Raw genomic sequence first — 26,238 nt, forward strand, 5'->3', positions numbered from 1 at the left:
TCAGAAGCTGTATTGTTTCTATCTATAGTACAGAAGGGAAAGCTAGTCAAGTTCAGTACATCACCTCAGGGCAGGATTTGCGTTTTGAATAACCTATCCATCATATACTGTAGCTCTCTGCATTGTGCATAAATCAAATTAGATTCATGGCTGAAAGGGTATCTTTGCTGCAGCTTACTACACCTATTCAAATGTCTAGGGCCTACAGATCTGCTATCTTCATTTGACCAGTTTGACCACAGCAGGAAAATAATCCTGGAGTAACAGGACATGTGAATTAGTATGTGGATTATAATTAATGGACATTTTGTGTGGGTTGGTCAATTTTTTGTTAGGATAAATCAAGTCTGACATTTTAAAGTGGAAAGTACAAACTTTAGAAGCCTTTTAAAACCTTTGAATGCACTACAATTTGCATTTCCTGCTGTGGGATCAAATGAGGATAGCTTGTGTTGTTATGTTATGTTGTTAAAGGATGGCAAAAGGAAGCCAAAGAATTTTTAAAAACACCTACTTTAAAGTCTTTCTACGTCTAAGTCCCCTTTAAAATGCACGATGTGTTAACTTTACACATTGATGTTGTCTCAAAAGAAAGCAACATATATTTAATACAGTGGGTTGATTTATTCATTCTTCAGTGTTACAAAAATTGTACAACTTGTAAAAACAGTCTGTGAATCCAACTGAAACTCTGTGGCATAAGAGGAATGCACTTGGAATTGTTCTTTCAAAAGTGACCAAAATAATAATACTGTAATCGCCATGGTATTCCATTTGATATCAATAAGATTTCGCTTCATATCATATAAAATGTGTGTCTGTTCAAATCCAACAGGAGTTCAGAGTTCAAAGTTCGGTATCACATTTCTACTGTGTTGTAGGGTAAAACAAGTGAGTCCAACTTTGTGGGACAAAATACGTCATAGGCAGCTACAGCCTCTCGTGGCTATCACATATTCATTGCATACAAAGGGCAGCTGTGTGGCTAATACAAGGTATGAAAGACGGTGTATCAATACTGCATGTCACATAAAGGCCAAATCCATTTCTCCTGACCCCTGTGCCATCTGGAATTGGTCCTTTGTTGGCAAAAAAAGCCTTCCCTTTTATTTAAAGGGACAGGACCTCCGCTCAAAGAGTCACAAATGGCCCTTTAAATCAGGACAATCCAAAGGCTCATCTCTTTCTATGTTTGTTGTGTTTCACCATCTTCTTCCTCTTCAGGATCATCTCGTAGAGTTTCTCTAGGCCTGGTTGTAGGCCTTGTCCATCCACGGCGCTGCAGCTCTGTACATGGTGCAGGGTGGAGGCATTCAGTTCATGGACGGCCAGGACCTTCTCCACCTCGCTCACAGACAGAGCTGAGACCAGGTCCTGCTTGTTGGCCAGCACCAGGACGGGCACCCCCTGGTTCTCCGAGGTACGGGTGATCTTGTGAAGCTCCACCTTGGCCTCCTCCATACGTTCGGTCTCGGTGGAGTCCACCACGAACACCATGCCGTCGGTGCGCCTCGTGTACGACTTCCACAGGGGCCGCAGCTTCTCCTGGCCCCCTACGTCCCACACCTGGAAGGTGATGGCCCGCGAGCTGCCCACCGCTACCTTGATCTTCTCCGTGTTAAAGCCCTTGGTCGGGATGGTCTTGACAAACTCCTTGAGTTTCAATCTGTAGAGCAGAGAGGTTTTGCCAGCCGCGTCCAGGCCAATCACTACCACGTGCAAGGACTGGAAGTTTTGCAGGAACGGGGTGTTGGGGGCTATCTCGGTCAGCTGGTTCCCCATGGTGATGGGATGTTCTCACCTCCTTGGGTGAGGTGGCAGATTCTCAGTAATCCTTTCTAATAGTTTGGCATTGGCACCCTCTTCAAAGGTGGAGGTGCCAGACTGGACGGTTGCAGGACTGGGGACCGTATCAAAAAGCAAACACAATGAGGTACTATTTAAAGACTAGACAATGAGATTGTAAGGTATCACTACAAGTTGAGGTGCTTTTACACAATAATAAACAATGACACAGATAAGAAATGTCATCAGACACTTTGATCCAACACATTAACGATTGCTACTAGGGTTAGTACACTAACATGATTGCTTTACTGTGTTCGCATCTAAATCAGACTGATCAACGATTACTGCAATTTCTAATGAACTTGCATTGCAAGTAGTAAAGCAACAATTGAGACCCATTGGTTATTCCTTGTTGGAATAAATCCACAACCATAACAGTAATAGCCTAAGGCGAGGCAATTTAATTGTCAGTCATAGAAAATGTCCAGACAGCACAATTCAATTTTGAATTTATTAAGATCAGTTATGGTTTGGGTTTAAATCTTTAGGAAGCGGTATGCCTGACAACATGTAATTGGTGGTTGGTTGTTGGTTGTTCTCGTTGTCTTCTGCCAAGTCTTTTCTAATCCTCTTAGGACAGTTAAACCCCAATGGCTGTCTTGGGGCACATTGATTCCAAGTTTAATATAAATGAGAGAATATCTATTCATTTGCACATTGAATGCACATTGAATGCAGTTGATGCCCGGGATAGGATTGCGATTAATTATAATCCAATTGTTTTTGTGATGCTTTTGTAAAAAAAAAATATATATATATATATATATATATATATATATTTTTTTTTTTTTTTATATAGATATATATAAACACAACCCATATTTTCTCCATAGGCTGTTAAACAAAGATTAGTGTCACCTCAACTATCTAATTATGAGTACACCAGATATAAGAATATAGCCTATGTACTGTAATTCTGGCATGATTCTGAGGAATTAAATATGTGATCAAACTGCAGATTTGCACCAAAATAAAATGCATAACCATCTATGAGTGAGACATTTTACTGGAATGACACGGCTATAATAACCAGCCTTGTACATAGCATTACAACTCAGATTTCATTGCAGTAAGATACCATATTTCTATCTGTGCAAAATCTTAAACCTGGAAAAACAATTGTGATATATTTACCTTCTAGACCACTTGAATGAACATAAATGGCATCATCCTAGTGCAGCAAATACATCCATATATCCATACATCCAAATATTGTTTCTCTGCGTGCTAATATCTGTCTGTCTGCTCCGTGCACCGATGGAGCAATGAGCAGCAGTGTGGAATGGAATAGCATGCACAAGACCTCCTCTCTAGAACAACAGCCCGAGGTGACGTCACTCAATAACATACTCCCCCTGCTGGTCTAGTACGTCAATGGTTCCGTGTACAGAAAGTGAGATGCTGGCACGCAGCTACATTGTAGCAGGAATCAGGATACGCAGCCTTAATGTCGCAGGATAGAGAAAATGTGAACTACAGTATTTCTAAAATCTTGCTTTCCCTCCCGTAGTAGTACAGTACACAACTGCTTGGAAAGACAAATAGTGATCCCTAAACCATGTTGAATTTTATGCCTGCATATTAGATTGCATGAGAAAATTCAAGTATGTTCTTTAGACATTCCCACTGAGAGGGGCTACAACAATTCGTGACCGAGGTAAAGCCAGTTTCAGGTTGGATATTCGACGGATATTCGCGCTTTCAAACCTCAATAGCCTTCAAACCACTTGAACCACAGACTCCAAATAAGTGTTACGATGTTGGAAAAATTGCGCACAACATTGCACAGGCCTTATTTTTACGATTTGGACAATCATTTGCTTTGCAAAGCTAATAAACATGTGGAAATGTGAGCAGCATTTTCTATTCCTAGTTGAATTAGTTAGGGAGAATAAACAAAGTACCAAAAAAAATCACATTCGAATTTCAATAGCTCCTTGGTCATGTGACCTACTGACCTCAAACAAGGTTCAGAATGTACATTCAGTGGGTCTACACATTGCACACCCTTTTGTTTGTCCATTTCATCTCACACGATTTTACATTAATATGCCTAACTAATTAGATGACGAGGCATTGGGCTACCTCAAGAGACTCTTAATTATGTCCCGCCGTTTACCCCCGCTTCATCGAATTTCCTCACTTTGACATGAGGGGTCACAGCCACCCCGAAGGTGGTTTGAGTGCGACCGTGAAGGGTAGCATGCAATGGTCAGATATCATCAAATTGACATCCATTCGAGTCACGCCCGGTGGTATCATCAGAGGCTTTTCTGTCTTACAAACTGGACACCAGTTGCGGCTACTAACCTTCAGCGGACTTTAACTGGGTTTTTACACCCAATCGACATCAAGGGCCAGCGCAATACTTATAGGGTTGAGAACCAAATACCCATTTCAATCATTTGCTTGCCCAGTCAGCCCTCCGGGACAGAGCCATAGGAACCACCTTTACCAGCGCTTCATCGATATTCCTCACTTTGACATGAGGGGGTCACAGTCACCCAACGGGGTGATTTTAGTGTGACCGCGACAGGTGGGTACACTCCTTTGAATTTCATCAAGTTGACATTCAGTAAACCATGCCCAGTGGGAACCTAGGCTTCTTCCGTCCGTTTTATGGTTCCGCAGCAAATCAATAGGCGTGGATGGTACTACCCACATCAGATGTAGGCCTCCCTCCCCAGACAAGCTGGAGATATCTCTCCCCACTTCGTGGGCATGAGCCATGCAATGCCCTATCACTGCGGGGCCAATGGGTTTAGTCTCTGCCTCAAGTCTAGCGAGCATAGAGGAGACCTCCCCACCTACAATGTGTGGGGCCGGCGAGCGCCGTAGCTGGGGAGTTCCGCGAGAAGGTCACATGACCAAGGAGCTATTGAAATTAGAATGTTTGAAAAATTAATGTAAAAGCGTGTGAGATGAAAATGGACAAACTAAAGGGTGTACAATATAGAAGGGTAGTCAGTGGACATTGTGAATTGTGTTTGAGTCCAGTAGGTCACATGACCAAATTGCTATTGAAATTAGAACGTTTGAAAAATTCATGTAAATACGTGTGAGATGAAAACAGACAAACTAAAAGAGTGTACAATGTGTAGGCCCACTGAGTGTAAAGTCTGAACCTTGTTTGAGGTCAGTAGGTCACATGACCAAGGAGCTATTGCAATTCTAATGTTTACAAAATTAATGTAAAATCATGTGAGATGAAAATGGACAAACTAAAGTTTGTGCAATATACAAGGGTAGTCAGTGGACATTCTGAACCTTGTTTGAGGTCAGTAGCTCACACGACCAAGGAGCTATTGAAATTAGAAACATTGAAATAAATAATTGAAAATAGTCTGAGATGTAAATCGACCAAAAATATGTGTGTCTATGCCATCGGCTTAGCTAGAACCAGTTTTGAAAGTTTTAGGAGTAATGGTTAAAGAGCTATTGAAACTATTTTTTGTATTTGTCACTATGTTGATGGTCCCTAACTGCTGTTGGTGGACGTAAGGAAAACAACAGGCGAATATCCGTCGAACTGAATCTGTCTTTACCTCGGTAAATTACGAGACATGCACTTATATCAATGAAATAAATCTCACTTTTTGTGCTAGAGTAACATGGCAGCCAGTGAAAGGAAACCTCTAGGTATACACGGTGTATGGACAACCTTTGGCGCCACCCTGTGTCAAAACCAACCACGACCGACACACCGCAATAATGGAATGGAATTCATTGAACAAGATAGTTTTGTTTCATCTTGCATTGTCATTATCATCATATGACGTCACAATCAAAGTTGCCAAGCAACATATCATCTGCCCAGATGTGGTTGTGGTTGCAGTCAGAGCTGTATTCAGTAAGGGCTGTTGCTGCTGTCCTGTTGTTGCTGTCTGCGGAGCTCATTGGCAAGTGCATTATTTTTACTTAGGAAAGTCAATATTACAGTTGTGTCTCTGTTTTGAAACAAAGATGAAAAAAAAAATTACTACAAACATCATCAATGCAGATTACTTTATGTGTTATTGCACAAACAGTTATTCTATTAAACTCGTTTTTATTGTGGGATGAGATGTAGATGTTTTTTTGCCTCTGCAAGGGATTGCATTATAGGGTATTGAGTACTCATACAGTAGGTCAGGGTAATGGGCCTGCCCAGATCAGACCGACTCCTTCCCCACAGGGTGGTGTACTGTAACATGGCAGCTATGCACTGGGAAGCGCGGCGCAGGCAGAACGTGGCTGATCACCACGTGACGATCACTCATAAGGTAGGGCCATTGTTCTTTTAATCATTAGCTATGACAGCATAGTAGGACATTAATGTTGATACAGTGGCTATTTCTGTCAAGGTCACAATGTTACTGCAGTGGTAGACTAAATCACAGAGCCCTGACTTGATTGACATGGGGAAGATTTCTGGCCAAACAAGCAAACAAATTAAACATGACTAGCGATGCGTATGAAGAGATGATAATTTCTCTCTTGGACATACAGAATGTGAAGGGACCAGCTCCTACGGTAGAAAGACAACCTGAGGAGCCAACCATACCAGTCCTTCCCCCTGAGCCCAAAGTGCTGGATGTGCCACTGGGTAGGGTCTCTCATCCCTTGGTAGAGGTTATGAACGTCCATGCAATTAACTGAATCTAACTTCTTTATAACCCTCTGCATTATGTTATCTTCATAGCAGGTAAAAGTGTGCACTGCAAGTGTGTGCACACAAACAAAGACAACTACAGTGGCAAGATTGACAACAGATACTCAGTGAGTTCAGTTCTTGCATCGCACACTGTTGAGCTATGCGGACAACCTTAGCCTAACATATCCATTGTACTGCTATAGGACCTGTAGTTATCATCACCTCAGCTTTCATGGTTTCAATCTAAGAAACTGAGAGTAGAGTACGGCTTATTTATTTGACTAATCATGTTATGATGGCAGACAGTGAAATTGGACAATATCATATAACCTCCAGTGAAAATGGATTTATTTATTCTAAAAGGACAAAGCCAAAACTTTACGTCAATGACATTGGATTTATGAAGATGTCTGTTTGATGTGTTTCAGTCCATACAGTACTCCCAGCAGTGGTAGCTACAACCACTCCTAGATTAGTAGCTGTAACCATCATGCACTGGAGCGGAGAGAACAGCCCTCACATTGGACCGCAATTAACAGCAACAAGGGCAATAAACCCATAACAAAACAAACATCACGTCAGTGTCTTCAAAGAGACGTTAAAAAAAAGCTGGTAATGATCTAGGTATTTCTTAACTCAAAAGTTCTAATTGTGCAAATAGTCATCAGTCCACACCCTGTCCAGGAAAGTTGTCACTTCACTGCAAAATTCCTCTCACAGTCAAATCATGGCAACCCTTAGGAAATGTTATTTACCCTCTTATATAAGGTAAATGGAGGTTAATGGAATTACAAGGCAATTGCATATTGAACATCAATGGAGGAAACTTTCAAATATACATAACATACAGCACATGGCCAAAGGTATGTGGACACGTCAAACATCTGCTCGTCGAACATCTCATTCCAAATCACGGACATTAATATGGAGTTGGTCCCCCCTTTGCTGCTATAACAGCTTCCAGTGGAAGGCTTTCCACTAGATGTTGGAAAATTGCTGCGGGGACTTACATTCAGCCGCAAGAGCTTTGGTGAGGTCGGGCACTGATGTTGGGCGATTAGGCCTGGCTCGCAGTCAGCATTCCAATTCATCCCAAAGGTGTTCGATGTGGTTTAGGTCAGGGCTCTGTGCAGGCCAGTCAAGTTCTTCCACACCGATCTCAACAAACCATTTCTGTATGGACCTTGCTTTGTGCACGGGGGCATTGTCATGCTGAAACAGGAATGGGCCTTCCCCAAGCTGTTACCACAAAGTTGGAAGCACAGAATCGTCTAGAATGTCATTATATGCTGTAGCATTAAGATTTCCCTTCACTAGAACTAAGGGGCCTAGTCCGAACCATGAAAAACAGCCTCAGATCATTATTCCTCCTCCACTAAACTTTACAGTTGGCATTATGCATTCGGGTAGGTAACGGTCTGCTGAAATCCGCCAAACCCAGATTTGTCCGTCGGACTGGCAGATGGTGAAGTGTGATTCATCACTCCAGAGAACACATTTCCACTGCTCCAGAGTCTTATGGCAGCGAGCTTTACATCACTACAGCTGACGCTGGGCATTGCGCATGGCGATCTTAGGCTTGTGTTCGGATGCTCGGCCATGGAAATCCATTTCATGAAGTTCCCAACAAACAGTTATTTTGTTGACGTTGCTTCCAGAGTCAGTTTTGAACTCGGTAGTGAGTATTGCAACTGAGGACATACGATTCTTAAGTACTACACAGCACTTGCCGGTCCCGTTCTGTGAGCTTCTGCGGCCTACCACTTTGCAGCTGAGCCGTTGTTGCATCGAGACATTTCCACTTCACAATAACAGCACTTACAGTTGACCGGGGCAACTCCAGCAGGGCAGAAATTTGACAAACTGACTTGTTGGAAAGGTGGCATCCTATGACGGTGCCACATTGAAAGTTACTGAGCTCTTCAGTATGGGTCATTCTACTGCCAATGTTTGTCTATGAAGATTGCATGGCTGTGTGTTCAATTTTATACACCTGTCAGCAACGGTGTGGCTGAAATATCCTAATCCACTCATTTGTAGGGTTGTCCACATACTTATGGCCATGTAGCGTAGCTTGACGGATTTCAATTGTATTATAAATTATGATCATATATCTCATATACACTGATTGACTTTTAATGATGAAATCTACACTGAGTGTAAAAAACATTAGGAACACCTGCTCTTTCCTTGACCAGGTGAATCCAGGTGAAAGCTCTGATCCGTTATTGATGTCACTTGTTAAATCCACTTCAATCAGTGTAGATGAAGGAGAGGAGACAGGTTAAAGAAGGATTATTAAGCTTTTAGACAATTGAAACATGGATTGAGTATGTGTGCCATTCAGAGCGTGAACGGGAAAGATACATTTAAATGCCTTTGAACGGGTTATGGTAGTAGGGGCCAGGAGCACCAGTTTGAGTGTGTCAAGAACTGTAACGTTGCTGGGTTTTTCACGCTCAACAGTTTCCCGTGTGTATCAAGAATGGTGCACCATCCAAAGGACATCCAGCCAACTTGATACAACTGTGGGAAGCACTGGAGTCAACATGGGCCGACACCTTGTAGAGTCTATGCCCCGACAAATTGAGGCTGTTCTGAGGGAAAGGGGGGGTGCAAGTCAACATTAGGAAGGTGTTCCTAATGATTTGTACACTCAGTGTATGTTTTAAATCCTTACAATTATGTTAAAACAACCAACAAAACAATACAACAAGTACTTTCACAGTTCATAAATCATTCAAAAAACTACCTCAGAAGAATATTGCATAGCAAATAATGTGAACAGAGCATAGGACAATACTATAATACTATAGTCTACTACAATACTATATGTATACATTTCCCTTTGACAAAGAAAAATGTATCAATATACTTTTTATGACCCTTGGACATAAGATAGAATGGAAGAGGAGTCTATCTTGTTTATAATAAACATTTTCACTTTGGGGATCCCTCATTGACAGGCTTTCATCTTTCAAAAAGAATTTGCCTGATAGGGTGGGGGATGGTGGTGTTGGCGCCACAGTCAATGTACTCGAAGGTGTCTTCGGACAGCTGCTCCGAGTGAGCCAAGTAGGAAATGTCCATTGTCATTCTGTGGAAGACAAAAAGGGATATTAAGGCAGACATGTTGAAATCTTCCTCCGGAAGTGCACAGTCTGGTGTTTGAAAATGTCACTTTTATAGAATGGTCAAGTTCAAACGTTTGTTTTTCTTTTGTTCCTGACTACCTTTTTCCCCATTATAAAATAAAAAGTGTCAACTTTAAATTGGGTTGGTTTATGACCTAAAAGCAAATACTATAGTTACACTTTTACTAGTTTTAAGGTATGATTCATCTCAAATGGACATGAAACAAATGTGTGAGATTTTTGAACATGTGGCTTGAAAGGGGCAATTCATCCACGTCTTGAAAAGGCGTACGACAGATGTGTTTGTGGTTGGCCTCTTTAACATATCTTGGAATAGAGTGTGAAACTCACTGCAAATGCAAGAACAAGGTGTGAATCCTTATGGTGTTCGACTTGCAGTAATTACTGAAACAAGAGGAGTTATAAAGACATTTATCACCCACTTTTCACATAAGGAAAATAATATATTTTGAAAGCAAAACTAAGAGCGTACTATAACTTTAATTCATACTGTAGGTCCTATCCAAGAGTTCATACTGTAATGTACACATATGCAGATAACACTGTATTTCCTTCCTATTTTAGAAGCAGTGATGATGGTAATGATATTGAACATATAAATAATAAATGTCGTGCTTACTTCAGGCCTGGGTCCTCAATTGTTATGGGTATGACAACAGTATACTGTAGAAGATCGGAAAACTTCATTTGACTGGGAATTAAGGTCTAACCGTTTCATACGGGACCATAAACAAAGTCTCTTTGCATTACACAGTATTACAATTGTGTAATTGATTTATATGAAAACAACAATATCAAACTCACCGCTTTCTCTGAACGTGATTTGACCGCAGTCATATTAGATATCTTGATCCTGCCCACCACTGTTGCAGCAATCAGCACTTGTATATCAAATTCCAAGAATTGAATGTCCGCAAAGTTCTCATTGGTGACGTTAAAGACATTCTGGAAGAGGAAAAACATAGTTTGGTCACACTGACCTCATACAATAAACCAAACAATGAGTGATCACATAGTCTTTGATATATATATATATATATACACACTGCTCAAAAAAATAAAGGGAACACTTAAACAACACAATGTAACTCCAAGTCAATCAGACTTCTGTGAAATCAAACTGTCCACTTAGGAAGCAACACTGATTGACAATACATTTCACATGCTGTTGTGCAAATGGAATAGACAACAGGTGGAAATTATAGGCAATAAGCAAGACACCCCCAATAAAGGAGTGGTTCAGCAGGTGGTGACCACAGACCACTTCTCAGTTCCTATGCTTCCTGGCTGATGTTTTGGTCACTTTTGAATGCTGGCAGTGTTTTCACTCTAGTGGTAGCATGAGACGGAGTCTACAACCCACACAAGTGGCTCAGGTAGTGCAGCTCATCCAGGATGGCACATCAATGCGAGCTGTGGCAAAAAGGTTTGCTGTGTCTGTCAGCGTAGTGTCCAGAGCATGGAGGCGCTACCAGGAGACAGGCCAGTACATCAGGAGATGTGGAGGAGGCCGTAAGAGGGCAACAACCCAGCAGCAGGACCGCTACCTCCGCCTTTGTGCAAGGAGGAGCAGGAGGAGCACTGCCAGAGCCCTGCAAAATGACCTCCAGCAGGCCACAAATGTGCATGTGTCTGCTCAAACGGTCAGAAACAGACTCCATGAGGGTGGTATGAGGGCCCGACGTCCACAGGTGGGGGTTCTGCTTACAGCCCAACACCGTGCAGGACGTTTGGCATTTGCCAGAGAACACCAAGATTGGCAAATTCGCCACTGGCGCTCTGTGCTCTTCACAGATGAAAGCAGGTTCACACTGAGCACGTGACAGACGTGACAGAGTCTGGAGATGCTGTGGAGAACGTTCTGCTGCCTGCAACATCCTCCAGCATGACCGGTTTGGCAGGGGGTCAGTCATGGTGTGGGGTGGCATTTCTTTGGGGGGCCGCACAGCCCTCCATGTGCTCGCCAGAGGTAGCCTGACTGCCATTAGGTACCGAGATGAGATCCTCAGACCCCTTGTGAGACCATATGCTGGTGCGGTTGGCCCTGGGTTCCTCCTAATGCAAGACAATGCTAGACCTCATGTGGCTGGAGTGTGTCAGCAGTTCCTGCAAGAGGAAGGCATTGATGCTATGGACTGGCCCGCCCTTTCCCCAGACCTGAATCCAATTGAGCACATCTGGGACATCATGTCTCGCTCCATCCACCAACGCCACGTTGCACCACAGACTGTCCAGGAGTTGGCGGATGCTTTAGTCCAGGTCTGGGAGGAGATCCCTCAGGAGACCATCCGCCACCTCATCAGGAGCATGCCCAGGCGTTGTAGGGAGGTCATACAGGCACGTGGAGGCCACACACACTACTGAGCCTCATTTTGACTTGTTTTAAGGACATTACATCAAAGTTGGATCAGCCTGTAGTGTGGTTTTCCACTTTAATTTTGAGTGTGACTCCAAATCCAGACCTCCATGGGTTGATAAATTGGATTTTCATTGATTATTTTTGTGTGATTTTGTTGTCAGCACATTCAACTATGTAAAGAAAAAAGTATTTCATAAGATTATTTCTTTCATTCAGATCTATGATGTGTTATTTAAGTGTTCCCTTTATTTTTTTGAGCAGTATATATATATATATATATATATATATATATATATAACACACAGTTGAAGTCGGAAGTTTACATACACCTTAGCCAAATACATTTAAACTCAGTTTTTAACAATTCCTGACATTTAATCCTAGTAAAAAATCCCTGTCTTAGGTCAGTTAGGATCACCACTTTATTTTAAGAATGTGAAATGTCAGAATAATAGTAGAGAGAATGATTTATTTCAGCTTTTATTTCTTTCATCACATTCCCAGGGGGTCAGAAGTTTACATACACTCAATTAGTATTTGTTAGCATTGCCATTAAATTGTTTAACTTGGGTCAAACGTTTCAGGTAGCCTTCCACAAGCTTCCCACAATACGTTGGGTGAATTTTTGCCCATTTCTCTTGACAGAGCTGGTGTAACAGGTTTGTAGGCCTCCTTGCTCGCACACGCTTTTTCAGTTTGGCCAACAAATTTTCAATAGGATTGAGGTTAAGGCATTGTGACGGCCACTCCAATACCTTGACTTTGTTGTCCTTAAGCCATTTTGCCACAACTTTGGAAGTATGCTTGTGGTCATTTGGAAAATGATGTGGATATATTGAAGCAACATCTCAAGACATCAGTCAGGAAGTTAAAGCTTGGTCGCAAATGGGTCTTCCAAATGGACAATGACACCCACCAAGCATACTTCCAAAGTTGTATTTGAAAAAATGTATTTGGATAAGGTGTATATAAACTTCCGACTTCAACTGTATATGGGAGTGCGGCACGCATATATCTCGTATTTACCGTGATTTGCATTTCAACTGTTTGTGGGGTGAAGAAGACCATCACTGATTTGACGGTGACAAGGGACAGTGAGATACTCCGTGGGAAGAGGAAGAATAGGATCAGACAGCAGATCAGGAGACACACCACCACCGAAATACACACATAGAGTTTCCTTGGAAAAGAAGAATGCAGTTAAAGGTCCCGAACAATCTTTATGATTCCTATGTAAAATAGCCTTTTGAATGACTAAAATATAACGTTAATATTTGTTTTGGATGGAAATGCTAAACATTTTACAAAAAGTAATTGTTCTGTAATGGCTAACTACCAGGAAGTTTGAAAAGGCAGGCTGAGTGGGCGGGAAGCTTATATTCATGAGCTTGCCTTGACTGACAGCCCTTTGAAACACCTATGTTGAGCAACTTGGATGCAGTGAGCAGTGTTGCAGTAAAATCATCTCAAGCAAATATGGTCATACATAAAGCAACTCGAGCAACATTGAAAGTGCATCAATGATGTAAAAAAATGTTTGATACATCTCCCGTTTGGCGTGTCTCTTATGATGCCTCCTGAATCGAAGTGTTTGACACAGGGGGAGAGGACCAGCAACTTTATGATCAAACTTTATCAATGTAAAGCAACAGTCATTTTGCATACGTTTGTCATCATACTGTACTTTGATCTGGTTTCATCCAAATATCATCCAATTTCATGAAAAACATAATTTTGATTGTTCGTGACTAGGGTTGCACATTTTGGGGAATAATCAGAAGTGGAAACTTTCCGTGTGAATTTACAGGAATATATGGGAATTAACAGAAATATATGCAAATTAATATTAATACCATTTAAATATAGATGTTTTTTTGCATTGGATATATCTACCATATCATATGGAGACAGAAACATAAACCTTTTACCTTATCATAAGTAGACATAATTGCAAATTATTAAATCTTTCCAATAGAAATAAAAAAAACAATTTAGTTACGAATTGAACTTTAATTAAATGAATTGACTCTTCACATGGGATGATTTCACTGAACAACAAAAGAAAGGGAATATTGAATGATCCATCGCATCTCGCAAAAATGTTTTCAACATACATCTGTAAAATGATAGTCTAGAAACTAAAGCTTTGGTTGTCTTCGTCTCAGGCTTCCATGTCTTCTCCACCTCTTGAACATCAGACTCTGAGGCCTCATCTTCACTGTCACTTTCCAACCTTGTTGAGGATAGCTCTTTGTCAGGCTCAAAAAGCCACCAATTTTTCAACCCTTGTATTGGTCAGCCTGTTGCGTGCTTTGGTGTGTGTGTGTTCCCAAACAAGGACCAGTTGCGCTCTGAGGCGGCTGATGTTGGTGGGATTTGGAGGATGATGGAGGCAACAGGGGAAAGAGCCTCAGATCCACAAAGTCCCTTCCACAAGGTGGCTGATGAGATATGTTGGCATGAGTGCCATGTTGCATCTCCATCCCAAAGCCCTTGCTTTGAAGTGAACTTCGCCAGACTGCCAAGAATCTTGCCCTCATCCAGGCCAAGGTGGCGAGACACGGTAGTGATGACACCATAGGCCTTGTTGATCTCTGCACCAGACAGGATGCTCTTGCCAGCATACTTGGGGTCCAACATGTATGCTGCAGCGTGTATGGGCTTCAGGCAGAAGTCTTTACACTTTTTGATGTATTTCAAAACTGCAGTTTCCTCTGCTTGGAGCAACTGTGAAGTGGGTAGGGCAGTACGGATTTCTTATCTTACATCTGCAAGCAGAGTCTGAACATCAGACAGGATGGCATTGCCTCCCTCAATCCGTGCAATGGCTACTGCTATAGGTTTCAGGAGTTTAAGGATGCTTACCACTCTCTCCCAAAATACGTCAAACATGAGGATCCTCTTAATGGGGCTGTCCATATCGGAAGATTGTGATATGGCCATTTCTTGGAGAGACTCCTTCCCCTCCAGGAGACTGTCAAACATGATGACAACACCACCCCAATGGGTGTTGCTGGGCAGCTTCAATGTGGTGCTCTTATTCTTCTCATTTTGCTTGATGAGGTAGATTGCTGCTATAACTTGATGACCCTTCACATACCTAACCATTTCCTTGGCTCTCTTGTAGAGTGTATCCATTGTTTTCAGTGCCATGATGTCCTTGAGTATCAGATTAAATGCATGAGCAGCACAGCCAATGGGTGTGATGTGAGGGTAGGACTCCTCCACTTTAGACCAAGCAGCCTTCATGTTCGCAGCATTGTCTGTCACCAATGCAAATACCTTCTGTGGTCCAAGGTCATTGATGACTGCCTTCAGCTCATCTGCAATGTAGAGAGTGGTGTGTCTGTTGTCCCTTGTGTCTGTGCTCTTGTAGAATACTGGTTGAGGGGTGGAGATGATCTAGTTAATTATTCCTTGCCCACAAACATTCAATCACCCATCAGAGATGATAGCAATACAGTCTGCTTTCTCTATGATTTGCTTGACCTTCACTTGAATTTTGTTGAACTCTGCATCCAGCAAATGAGTAGATAAAGCATGTCTGGTTGGAGGGGTGTATGCTGGGCTAAGAACATTCAGAAATCTCTTCCAATACACATTGCCTGTGAGCATCAGAGTTGAACCAGTTGCATACACAGCTCGAGCAAAACATTAATCAGCATTTCTCTGACAATGTTCCTCCATTGAGTCAAAAAAACTTCTGATTCCAGGAGGACCATGAGCCGTTGTTATCGATAAGGTGTCTGATTCATAATTTTCACCTTGAACTGAAGTAGAGGGACTTTTGTCAAAGGTTGCTTGTTGTGAGCGCTGAGGGAACTTTATGCACTTGGCCAGATGATTCTGCATCTTTATTGCATTCTTCACATATGATTTGGCACAGTATTTGCAAATGTACACAGCTTTTCCTTCTACATTAGCTACAGTGAAATGTCTCCACACATCAGATAGTGCCCGTGGCATTTTCCTGGAAAGATTAGAAAACAAATTGTAATTTTTTTTTAAATACAATTCCGACTACAGATAAATAGTTAAGCAGTTAGATTAAACAAATCCTTTGTAAGATAAATGTTTTAAAATGAAACGTATGGAAACTGAGGAGTGTTAATTCTCCTGTTAACAGGCTCAAGCAAGCTAAAACCCACATGGTAGCAAAAACGAACTAGCAGAAATTGTTAACAAGTTAGAAATGATTTAAACACTTTGCTGTAGGCTAATATTACTAGTTAACAAAAAATCGTGTATGTCATATAAAATATATTCACCCCACCCAGTATTGTAATCAAAACTTACCAGAAAGCATGTAGTCCTTGGCTCAGACAGTGTAGTAGTGTGGGCTCAATAGCATCTCATTAGTGTGCAAGATCTTGAGAATCAGCTGTACATGTGATGGAAGAATGCACTGTGCATGCAGAGGGTTGCAATTCCATTGAATTGGGGATAGTTTAACCAAAATATGCCACAAGACCTAGAATTGCCTTTTGTGTATCCCACAAAAAAGGTTCACTGTTATAAGCTAACTTTTTTATGAATTTAAGCAAAATTCCCCAAATTCCAAGGCTTAACTTCCCATGGAATATTTCCAGAAAAATTCCTGAAATTTACCGGAAAGTTTCCGACCCTTTGCAACCCTATTTGTGACCTCTAATAACCATGAAGCGTAACACAATATGTTGATTAAACACACCAAGAATCTTACTGTATACTGTTTCGTATGGGTAAAGCTCAAAAATCAAATCAAATCTAATTTTATTCGTCACATGAGCTGAATAAAATGCTTACTTACGAGCTCGTTAGTAACAATGCAGAGTTAAACGATTATAAAAAGAATAGCACGAGGAAAAATGGTTTATATACAGGGAGTATATACAGGGAGTAACACTACCATATCAATTTGCAGGGGTGCGAGGTAACTGAGATAGATATGTACATAAAGGCAGAATATCTAACAATAAGATTAAAAAAGGAACAGAGTAGCAGCGGCTTATGATGATTATGAAAGTATGTGTGTCTCAGAGGAGGCTAGTGGGAAGAGCTACAGATGGTCGAGCTCATTGTAATGGCTGGAATGGAATATATGGAATGGTATCAAACACATCAAAGATATGGAAACAACATGTTTGACTCCATTCCATTGGTGTGTATGTGTGTGTGGCGTCAGTACGCGTTATGTGTGTGTCTGTGTATGTGTGTGTGTGTTTTTTGTTGTTGTTGTGAGAGTGTCAGTGTAGTGTGAGGGTAGAGTCTTGTGAGTGTGTATAGGGTCAGTGGAAAATAAGGTCAAACTCAATACAGATAGTCTGGGTAACCATTTGATTAACTATTTAGCAGTCTTATGGCTTGGGGATAGAAGCTGTCTCGGAGCCTGACGCTCCAGTACCATTTGCCGGACGCTAAATCACTGGGGCCGAGCTCCCTGCCATCCAGGACCTCTATATCAGGCCGTGTCAGAGGAAGGCCCGAAAAATTGCCAAAAACTTCAGCCACCCAAGTCATAGACTGTTCTTCCTCTGACACTTTTTCGGGCCTTCCTCTGAGCTCCCTGCCATCCAGGACCTATACATCAGGCAGTGTCAGAGGAAGGCCTGTCATGCATTCTTCACGACTGTGTGTGTGGACAATGTTAAGTCCTTAACTTCTCTAGGGTAGGGGGCAGTATTCAGAAATTCAGATGAATAACGTGCCCAAATTAAACTGCCTGCTTCTCGGGCCCAGAAGGTAGGATATGCATATTATTAGTATATTTGGATAGAAAACACTCTGACGTTTCTAAAACTGTTTGAATGATGTCTGTGAGTATAACATAACTCATATGGCAGGCAAAAACCTGAGAAGAAATCCAACCAGGAAGTGACTTGTAGTTTTTCTATCTAATCCCTCTCGAAACTACAGTGTCTGTGGGGTCATTTTGCACTTCCTAAGGCTTCCATTGGCTGTCAACAGTTTTTAGAAACTTGTTTCATGCGTCTACTGTTACTGGGCAGAGAATAGAAGCTCAGTCAATCAGTGGACTGCCTGGGACCAGTGAGTTGTATACTGCGCAGGCGCGCTGGCATGCCGCTCCTTCTTTTTCCTCTGTAATGAATACGCTATTGGAATATTATCGAAGTTTTATGTTAAAAAGACCCTAAGGATTGATTGTAAACATCGTTTGACATGTTTCTACAAATGGTAATGGAACTATTTGACTTTTCATCTCTGGTTTTGCGCTCTCGCGTTATGCCTTTGGATTAGTGATCTGAACACGAGAACAAAACGGAGGTATTTGGACATAAATATGGAGTTTTTCGAACAAAACTAACATTTCTTGTGGGAGTCCTGGGAGTGCATTTCGACGAAGATCAGCAAAGGTAAGGGAAGATTTATAATACTAATTCTGAGTTTTGTTGACTCCAGAACTTGGCGTAACTGTATAGCTTGCTTTGATGGCTGAGCTCTGTACTCAGAATATTGAAAAATGTGCTTTCGCCGTAAAGCTATTTTAAAATCTGACACAGCGGTTGCATTAAGGAGAAGTGTATCTATAATTCTTTCAATAACTGTTGTAAATTTTATCAACGTTTATGATGAGTATTTTTGTAAATTGATGTGCTCCTTCACCGGAGGTTTTGGTGGGAATACATTTTCTGAACATCACGCGCCAATGTAAAATGGGGTTTATGGATATAAATATGAACTTTATCGAACAAAACATACATGTATTTTGTAACATTGAGTCCTGGGAGTGACATCTGATGAAGATCATCAAAGGTTAGTGATTAATTTTTGCTGTATTTCTGGTTTTTGTGACGCCTCTTCTTGCTTGGAAAATGGCTGTGTGGTTTCTTGTTTAGGCGCTGTCCTAACATAATCTAATGTTATGCTTTCGCCGTAAAGATTTTTTGAAATCGGACACTGTGGTTGGATTAAGGGGGATCTTATCTTTAAAATGGTGTATAATACTTGTGTGTTTGAGAAATTTTAATTATGAGATTTTTGTTGTTTTGAATTTGCCGCCCTGCTATTTCACTGGCTGTTGATAGTGTGTACCGTGGGTGGGACGGTCACGTCCCACATACCCAAGAGAAGTTAATCATGTGTACACCGAGGAACTTGACGCTCTCGACCCGCTCCACTACAGCCCTGTCAATGTGGATGTGGGAGTGCTCACCCCCCTGTTTACTGTAGTCCACGATCAGCTCTTTGGTCTTACTGACGTTGAGGGAGAAGTTGTTGTCCTGGCACCACACTGCCAGGTATCTGACCTTCTCCCTGTAGGCTGTCTCATCGCCGTCGGTGATCAGGCCTACCAACGTTGCGTCTTCAGCAAACTTGATGATGGTGTTGGTGTTGTGCATGGCCACGCAGTCGTGGTTTAACAGGGAGTACAGGAGGGGACTAAGCACACACCCATGAGGGGCCCCCATGTTGAGGGTCAGCGTGGTGGAGGTGTTGTTGCCTACCCTCACCACGTAGGGGAGGCCTGTCAGGAACTCCAGGATCCAGTTGCAGAGGGAGGTGTTCAACACACAGTTATGCACGCACACACAAACACGCACACAATTAGACACTCAAAAACAGACACACACCTTACGTCCGGCTGGGCCTCAGTCTTATGTCTGAACATGGGATGACTGCCACTAGCTGATCATGTCCTATACAGAGAAGAACAAGTTATTATTTCACAGTTAGAGATACTGCTGTATTGGCATGTCAGCCTTGCTGCACAGAACACAACAGCATTTTGATTTCATTTCACAGAGAAATGAAAGTGACACTCCCTTCTTTTGAAACAAATGTGGGTTATGACTGCCACAAGCTGATCACGTCCTATACAGAGAACAGTAAGGTGAGTTATTACTTCACAGTTAGACATACTGCTGTATTCAAATCCAATCCAAGTTTATTGGTCGCCTACACAGTTTAGCAGATGTTATAGTGGGTGCAGCGAAATGCTTAAGTTACTAGCTCCTAACAATGCAGTAAAATATCAAACAAGTACACAAATAACACAAAATATAAATAAAGAAATGTCAGAACCAAACCAATTAACATCCCAAATAGCACTGTAACAGTAATCCAAATGCAATCTATACGTATATACAGTACACCAGATTAATTGACACAAGATATATTAAGAATTATATGTACAGCAGTAGATACTGTATATTAGAGTGACCTATGTCAAGAATCCAGTATATAAATAAATATGTGGTGTGTATAAACAGTGTAACTAAAATGCAATGTACAGTAATAGAAATATTAGAATGCGCTACTGTATGTCGAAAATACAGTATTTAAATACACAGTACAAAACCCCATGGCAAAATTGAAAGAACTGCAGGAAATTAGCTTACAGACCAGTCCGCAATATAAACATATAGTATATGAATGTGAATTAAGTGTAAAGACAGTTGGACAGTATGTGAATAGAAAAGGTGTTTACAGCAGTAGTTGGGAGTGGCATGTCAGCCTTGCTACACAGGACACAACAGCAATTTGAGAACTGAAAGTGACTCTCACTTCTCTTAAAACAAATGTAGGTTATTAAATACAAATCTTAACAAGTCTTGAATAAAAACATGGAAATAATCCCAACATCAACATGTAAGTAAATCACAGGCACAACTAAGTAGTTAGTCTGGCTGAAGTGGACCACCTACCTCTTGGAATACGCCCTACTCCCCAACAAGTCGGGCAGGTATCTCCTAGGTTGCCTGTACTGCCCCCGGTGATGGCTCCATATATTTGGGAGTTTGACTGAAGTCTTCTCTTCTCCGGTTGTTGTTCCTGAGGCATGATGGCCTCTGTATCATCCTTGGAGCCACTGGAGTGTTCTAAAGTGACCATAGTCGAAACACCATCTGATCTGCTGGGAGAAATGCAAACACAACCCCCAACCCCACTCTGCTCTTACAAGGTGGAATTTCCCTCTTGAAGATCAGCCATGCATTCCCTCACTTTTCCTCACACGAACAAGTACGATTGATATTGTCTAGTTCGGTATTACTCTATCTATAAGCACCTTGGTGACTCCGTTGGTCCTCTTTGTGAAACCTGAAATAATGTTGAGTTGCACTTTACGGTGTGAGGGCACCATAAACCTTCAACCTGCCTCTATAAAATAATTGTCCTGAATTAAATCTAGAGACATAGGAGGAGACAAAGACATAGGATGCCGAAGTCCTCAACATTGCCATAAAGACAAGACGGTTAGCATCACTGTATATTATCTCTGACTGATTGCAGATCTATGATTGACTGCTACTGGGTTAGAGAAGTTTTGTCAAGGTGAGATGTTGAGAGGAATATTTTTTGGGGGCCACAATATTGCTGCGATGTAGGCCCCGGCTATTACTGGCGGCCCTTGGGTCAGATTTGGCCCGTTTATGAATTTAGAACGGCCCTTTGATCGTGGCGTGTATTCATGGGTGCCAAGGGATGCCAGGCTTCCCCCCAAGAAATGTATCTTTCGGTGTTTCATAATGTTCCTTTATTTTGCAAGAGGCTGAATGTATCTCACAGGAGAAAGCATCTGAGCGAGTAAAACAGCGCCCCTCTGTTTCTCTACGTGTAGACCATCTATCTATCTGATGCTGTCTGGTCCAAACAAGTATGACATTGTTGCAGCCCGTAGCATTGAAGGCAAGGGAAGCCAGCGAGCATCTGGCCTCCCTTGACAAAAAAAGTATACAAAATTAGCCAATCAGCTTTGAGCTAAACTGAGCGACCTCCACTGTGAATGGTCCTGGTGCACAAAAAAAAGTGCCACAGGAAGCCAGCTTGACAGAAAAACTTGAATTGTTGCATCTCGTGGCATTGTTTCCCTTCGGTGGCTAGCTAGCCAGCTAGCTAAAATTGGCCCTTTCCTAAATCAGCCATGGTTGGAGATAGGAATTTGGACTTGTGGTGTTTCTTAATTCTCCATACTGGCCAATGATTATAAAGGTGATTCTGATCCAACCATTAATTCATACATTGTTGTGCCCCTGGCCTGAGAGGATGGAAGTTCAATATGTAGCTACATGTAGAAGGCTAATGTTATCTAGCTAATGTTGCCTATGAATGGGTTAGGCTAGAGAGCAAGCATTTTAGCCAGGTAGCCTAGGACAACAAAAAATACAAGTGTGTAATGTATGACAGGGTGATAGACCGTTTTGCAAACATGAAAGAGAGGAGGATGGCATTGGCGCTTCTCTTCAAGTAGTCAGTCAACATGTTTTTCTACTTGCACGAACACACACACGCACACATAAATCAGAACTTTGGACAGCCATCAAATGTAGCTTAAGTTGATTGGACTAAATTGTTTTTGGTATCTTTTAGTTGTCACTGTATTAGACTAAGCAGAGGTGATTCGATGATGTTGAAATGTTGAAGTTGAAATAGTGCTGGAATAGTGGAGGCAGCTCCTGTTTTCTTTGCGACTTGCGGTTACCCTCTGTGGTTCTAAATCCATAGTTGTTTAGTGGTCCGAAAATGTGTGAAACAGGAACTTGCTTGACCATGCTGTAGGTCATGTAACTTTCTGTTACTGTAAATGGAATATGCTTTGTGGACTTCACTGGATAGAGGTTGCTATCCTTGCCTTCCCCGGGGATTTCACCCAAGCTCCACTACTGCCCTTTGATCAATTCTGAAAATAACTTTTTATTTAAGAAAAAGGTGCCCTCTTCAAAATGTTCCAATGGGAGAACCTGTTTTCCTGTAGTCCCGCCCATTAGCTGCTGTCACTCAATATCACTAAACATACCAGTTACAGCAATCAGAGCTGCTAACAGGGTACAGGGTCTGTCTGCCCGCCTATCAGCGCTTTCACCACAGATGAGATCACTACACTCCCTGATACACCAGATCGTGTTTTGGTTTGACTCAGCAGTGAGTTGAAAAAAACTCCATGGACTCAGTTATGGCTATCATAAACTTTATCCGGTCAACGTCTAGCCTGCAACATCCCTTGTTTTGTAGTCTGCTGAGCATCACCATCTACTTTTATATACTGTTGTTCGTTTGCTAAGCAAGGGTAATAATTCTCTCAAGAGTGCAACCTATGTGAGCTTAGTTGCTTTTCTCAAGAAAGCCAACAGATATCTAGCGAAAATGCTTTTTGAGAAGTTCGTATTAGATGCAGTTAGTTTTTTTGTTGTTGTGACATCTTCAATCAATTGAATTGACTTTATTGACATGATTTGAAAAACACACTGCTTTTCAAAATGTGTTATTTTTCTCCCCTGATATGAGCCCAAACAAAACGCTACACTGCGCAACGAATGAGATTTGAAGAGTTTTGCGCCTGGATCACACCGACAGGGCCATTGCATTTTGGTACACCAGAATTACATTCATTTCCAATGAAACGCTGCGTTTGCCTTACAGTATTGCGTTGCGGAGGCAGTTGCAGTGCATACATTGGATTTATTTAACGTATGCGTCAAACATATAGACGGCTTGACAGAAATGGTAGCAGAAGGTGAATGTTCGGGATCATCTGGATATGTGTGCAACAAAAGTTCAACATTCACCTTCTGCTACCATTTCTGTCAAGCTGTCTACGCATACAGGTTGAGGCATACGTTCGATAAAATCTAGATATACCGAACGCACTGCAACTGCCTCTGCAAAGCAATGCTGCAAGGCAAACGCAGAATGTAATTCTGGGCACAGTTTGTTTATAATGACCCGTTCTCTACTGATGTGGGGGGAGAAAAACTTCTCTGTGAAAGCTAGTCAACTGAGACATGCCATTCACACAGTGGCAGTCGGTGCCGTTTATGATTGATGGAGGACGATGTTTATTTTTATTACAGCCTTATTTCTATTACAGGATATTGGATGACTGTCATTCATATTCCATTCACCCAGCTCAATGTAACATCGATAGGTTTAGGCTACTACATGATACTCTAAAGTTTCCCTATACCCAGCATGAGGTTGCTACAACCCAGCCTATGTATAAAAGTTTACAACATAGGTGCACAGACAGAGACATTTGAGTTATCAAGGTGACAGACATTGACACGTTCAATACCACCTTGCATACTCTTGACTGCATCTAGCTGATCTAGTGTGTAATTATTAGTCCAACAGTTACAAACGAGAGCTTCAGTTCAACAAATTCAAGTGGCGCAGTGTTCTAAGACACTGCATCTCTGTGCTAGAGGCGTCACTACAGACAACCTGGTTCGAATCCAGACTGTATCACAACTGGCTGTGATTGGGAGTCCCATAGGGTGGCACACAATTGGCCCAGCGTTGTCTGTCATTGTATTAAGAATTTGTTCTTAACGGACTTGCCTAGTTAAATGTTTATCCCTGTTCAGTTTGCTTCCATTTATTGAAAAAAAAAAGTACAGTTTTGTCAGAATTAATACACCCCTGATCACACGCAAACACAGTTCACTTTCATGGCTGCCACAAACAAACAGCATGATCACTTTGATCGTTGTATAATTACTTTTAGCATCTACGTGCTCTCCTTCTCTCACCTTTTCACTTCAGTCCACAAAACATCAGCTGTCTGGGATTTGGCAGAATATATCTTTCTAAGCCAAACCTTCATATCATAACCGCTACACACAGCCTACATCATTGTCACCATATTAATGTCATAAAAATTGATTTTATATCAGAGCTATGCATGTTGTTCACAAGCGTACCTGCCCTCATTGGCTAGAATGGTTCCACCTGATCTCACTTCTACTTTAGGCTGAATGATAGAACAGCTATTGCCATGTTTTTATTTTTTTATTTCACCTTTATTTAACCAGGTAGGCTAGTTGAGAACAAGTTCTCATTTGCAACTGCGACCTGGTGTAACAGTGTAGGTTCCGTCCCTCTCTTCGCCCCAACCTGGGCTCGAACCTGGGACCCTTGCACACATCAACAACTGACACCCCACGAAACGCTTTTAGCGCGCACCACCGCTAACTACTAGCCATTGCACATCAGTTACACTGGCCAAGATAAAGCATAGCAATTCGACACATACAACAACACAGTTACACATGGAATAAACAAAACATACAGTCAATAATACAGTAGAACAAAAGAAAACAAAAAGTCTATATACAGTGAGTGCATATTAGGTAAATTAAGGCAATAAATAGATGTTATGGGATGCATTTTCGCCATTGTTTTTTATGGTAGGCCACTCTGGTAGATCTAAATTATTATCAAATAGCCACAGTAGCCAACTTGACCACTCTAGAAACTGTAACTTAAATCTGGTACAGCTGGAGTGTTCACAGTTCACAATAAACTCAGGGCTCCTGAGTGGCGCAGAGGTGTAAGGCACTGCATCTCAGTGCAAGAGGCCCTGGTTCAAATCCAGGGTTTTAACTGACTTGCCTAGTTAAATAAAGGTAGAATATATTTTTTTATGCGCTGGAAGTTGACCAGAATTTTTACAACGTTCGAGTTTGCGCAGCAGACCTGAAATGTGCTCAGAGAACATTGCTGGTGGTATGTCTGCCCTATACATTATTTATGCTTTAAAAACATTGATTGTATAGTTTTCTTTTTGAATCTACGGAAAATGACAATGCATTAGTTCAGCTGACAGTGTAGAAAGTTGATATGCTTTTGCCTCTAAGCACTTACCTTGTAAAATTATGTCCTGCAGGTTTCCAGTGCTGCTAATTGTTGACTAGGTAAATACTCTCAGCCTAGCATGTTTTATACCAGTCAAGGATTAACGAATGTTGGACACTTCTCCTACATCGCTTATATAAATTTGCGAAGTGAAGTAATCACTTCCTACTTGAAGCATTTGGCAGGAGGATGTCGTTTCTGAATGTTGTATGCTGCCACTTGGTGGTAAATTACAAGCATTAACCACAACAATGTTTATCATACGCCCCTACAATTGGATTAAGATTTGGCCGAAGCAATATGTGGAAAGCAATGTATGGAAGTCGGTAGGCCAATGTCCAATTTCTAAAAACACTGAGTATAACTTATTTTACGTTGCAAACAAGTTTGTAATACCTTAATGGCAATGTAATGCCCAGCAATTCAATGCACATCCCGTTTTTAGAAGGTAGAACATATGTTGTAAAAGCCATTTCAATATCATCTTTATGTATTCCACTAACCACAGCTACAGAAGGCCTTGGCCAATTGCAACCAAGGGATAGTTAACCCATAAAAATGTTTTCATATTGCTTTCCTTACCCTGCAAGCAGTCTATGGACAAGGTATGGCAGCAATCCATGCTTTGGTTTTGTTAACCTGGCCACTTTCAAATGCTAACTTTACTTGAA

General features: G+C 41.6%; 2 protein-coding genes across 3 annotated transcripts; both read right to left on the reverse strand.

The window, feature by feature from the left end:
- Window positions 1–607: 607 nt before the first annotated feature.
- arl4d (ADP-ribosylation factor-like 4D) lies at window positions 608–3,018 on the reverse strand. The gene is made up of 2 exons (NM_001140600.1): window positions 2,983–3,018; window positions 608–1,900 (listed from the first exon to the last, which is right to left on the reverse strand). The coding sequence occupies exon 2, from the start codon at window positions 1,780–1,782 to the stop codon at window positions 1,177–1,179; it is 606 nt and encodes a 201-aa protein (NP_001134072.1). The 5' UTR covers window positions 1,783–1,900; window positions 2,983–3,018; the 3' UTR covers window positions 608–1,176.
- A 3,721-nt stretch (window positions 3,019–6,739) lies between these two features.
- Window positions 6,740–25,772, reverse strand: LOC106589311 (transmembrane protein 106B). 2 transcript variants are annotated; one of them, XM_014179109.2, is made up of 8 exons: window positions 25,577–25,772; window positions 20,641–20,846; window positions 19,572–19,632; window positions 13,022–13,175; window positions 10,441–10,581; window positions 10,256–10,299; window positions 9,967–10,020; window positions 6,740–9,578 (listed from the first exon to the last, which is right to left on the reverse strand). In XM_014179109.2, the coding sequence occupies exons 2-8, from the start codon at window positions 20,825–20,827 to the stop codon at window positions 9,452–9,454; spliced, it is 768 nt and encodes a 255-aa protein (XP_014034584.1). In that variant the 5' UTR covers window positions 20,828–20,846; window positions 25,577–25,772; the 3' UTR covers window positions 6,740–9,451. The 2 variants fall into 2 exon arrangements, with proteins under 2 accessions (XP_014034584.1, XP_014034583.1); XM_014179108.2 differs by having other exon boundaries at window positions 20,641–20,849; window positions 25,577–25,760.
- Between the last annotated feature and the right edge of the window lie 466 nt (window positions 25,773–26,238).

This window comes from Salmo salar, chromosome ssa28, assembly GCF_905237065.1.
Source record: "Salmo salar chromosome ssa28, Ssal_v3.1, whole genome shotgun sequence".
In the NCBI taxonomy this organism is placed as follows: domain Eukaryota; kingdom Metazoa; phylum Chordata; class Actinopteri; order Salmoniformes; family Salmonidae; genus Salmo; species Salmo salar.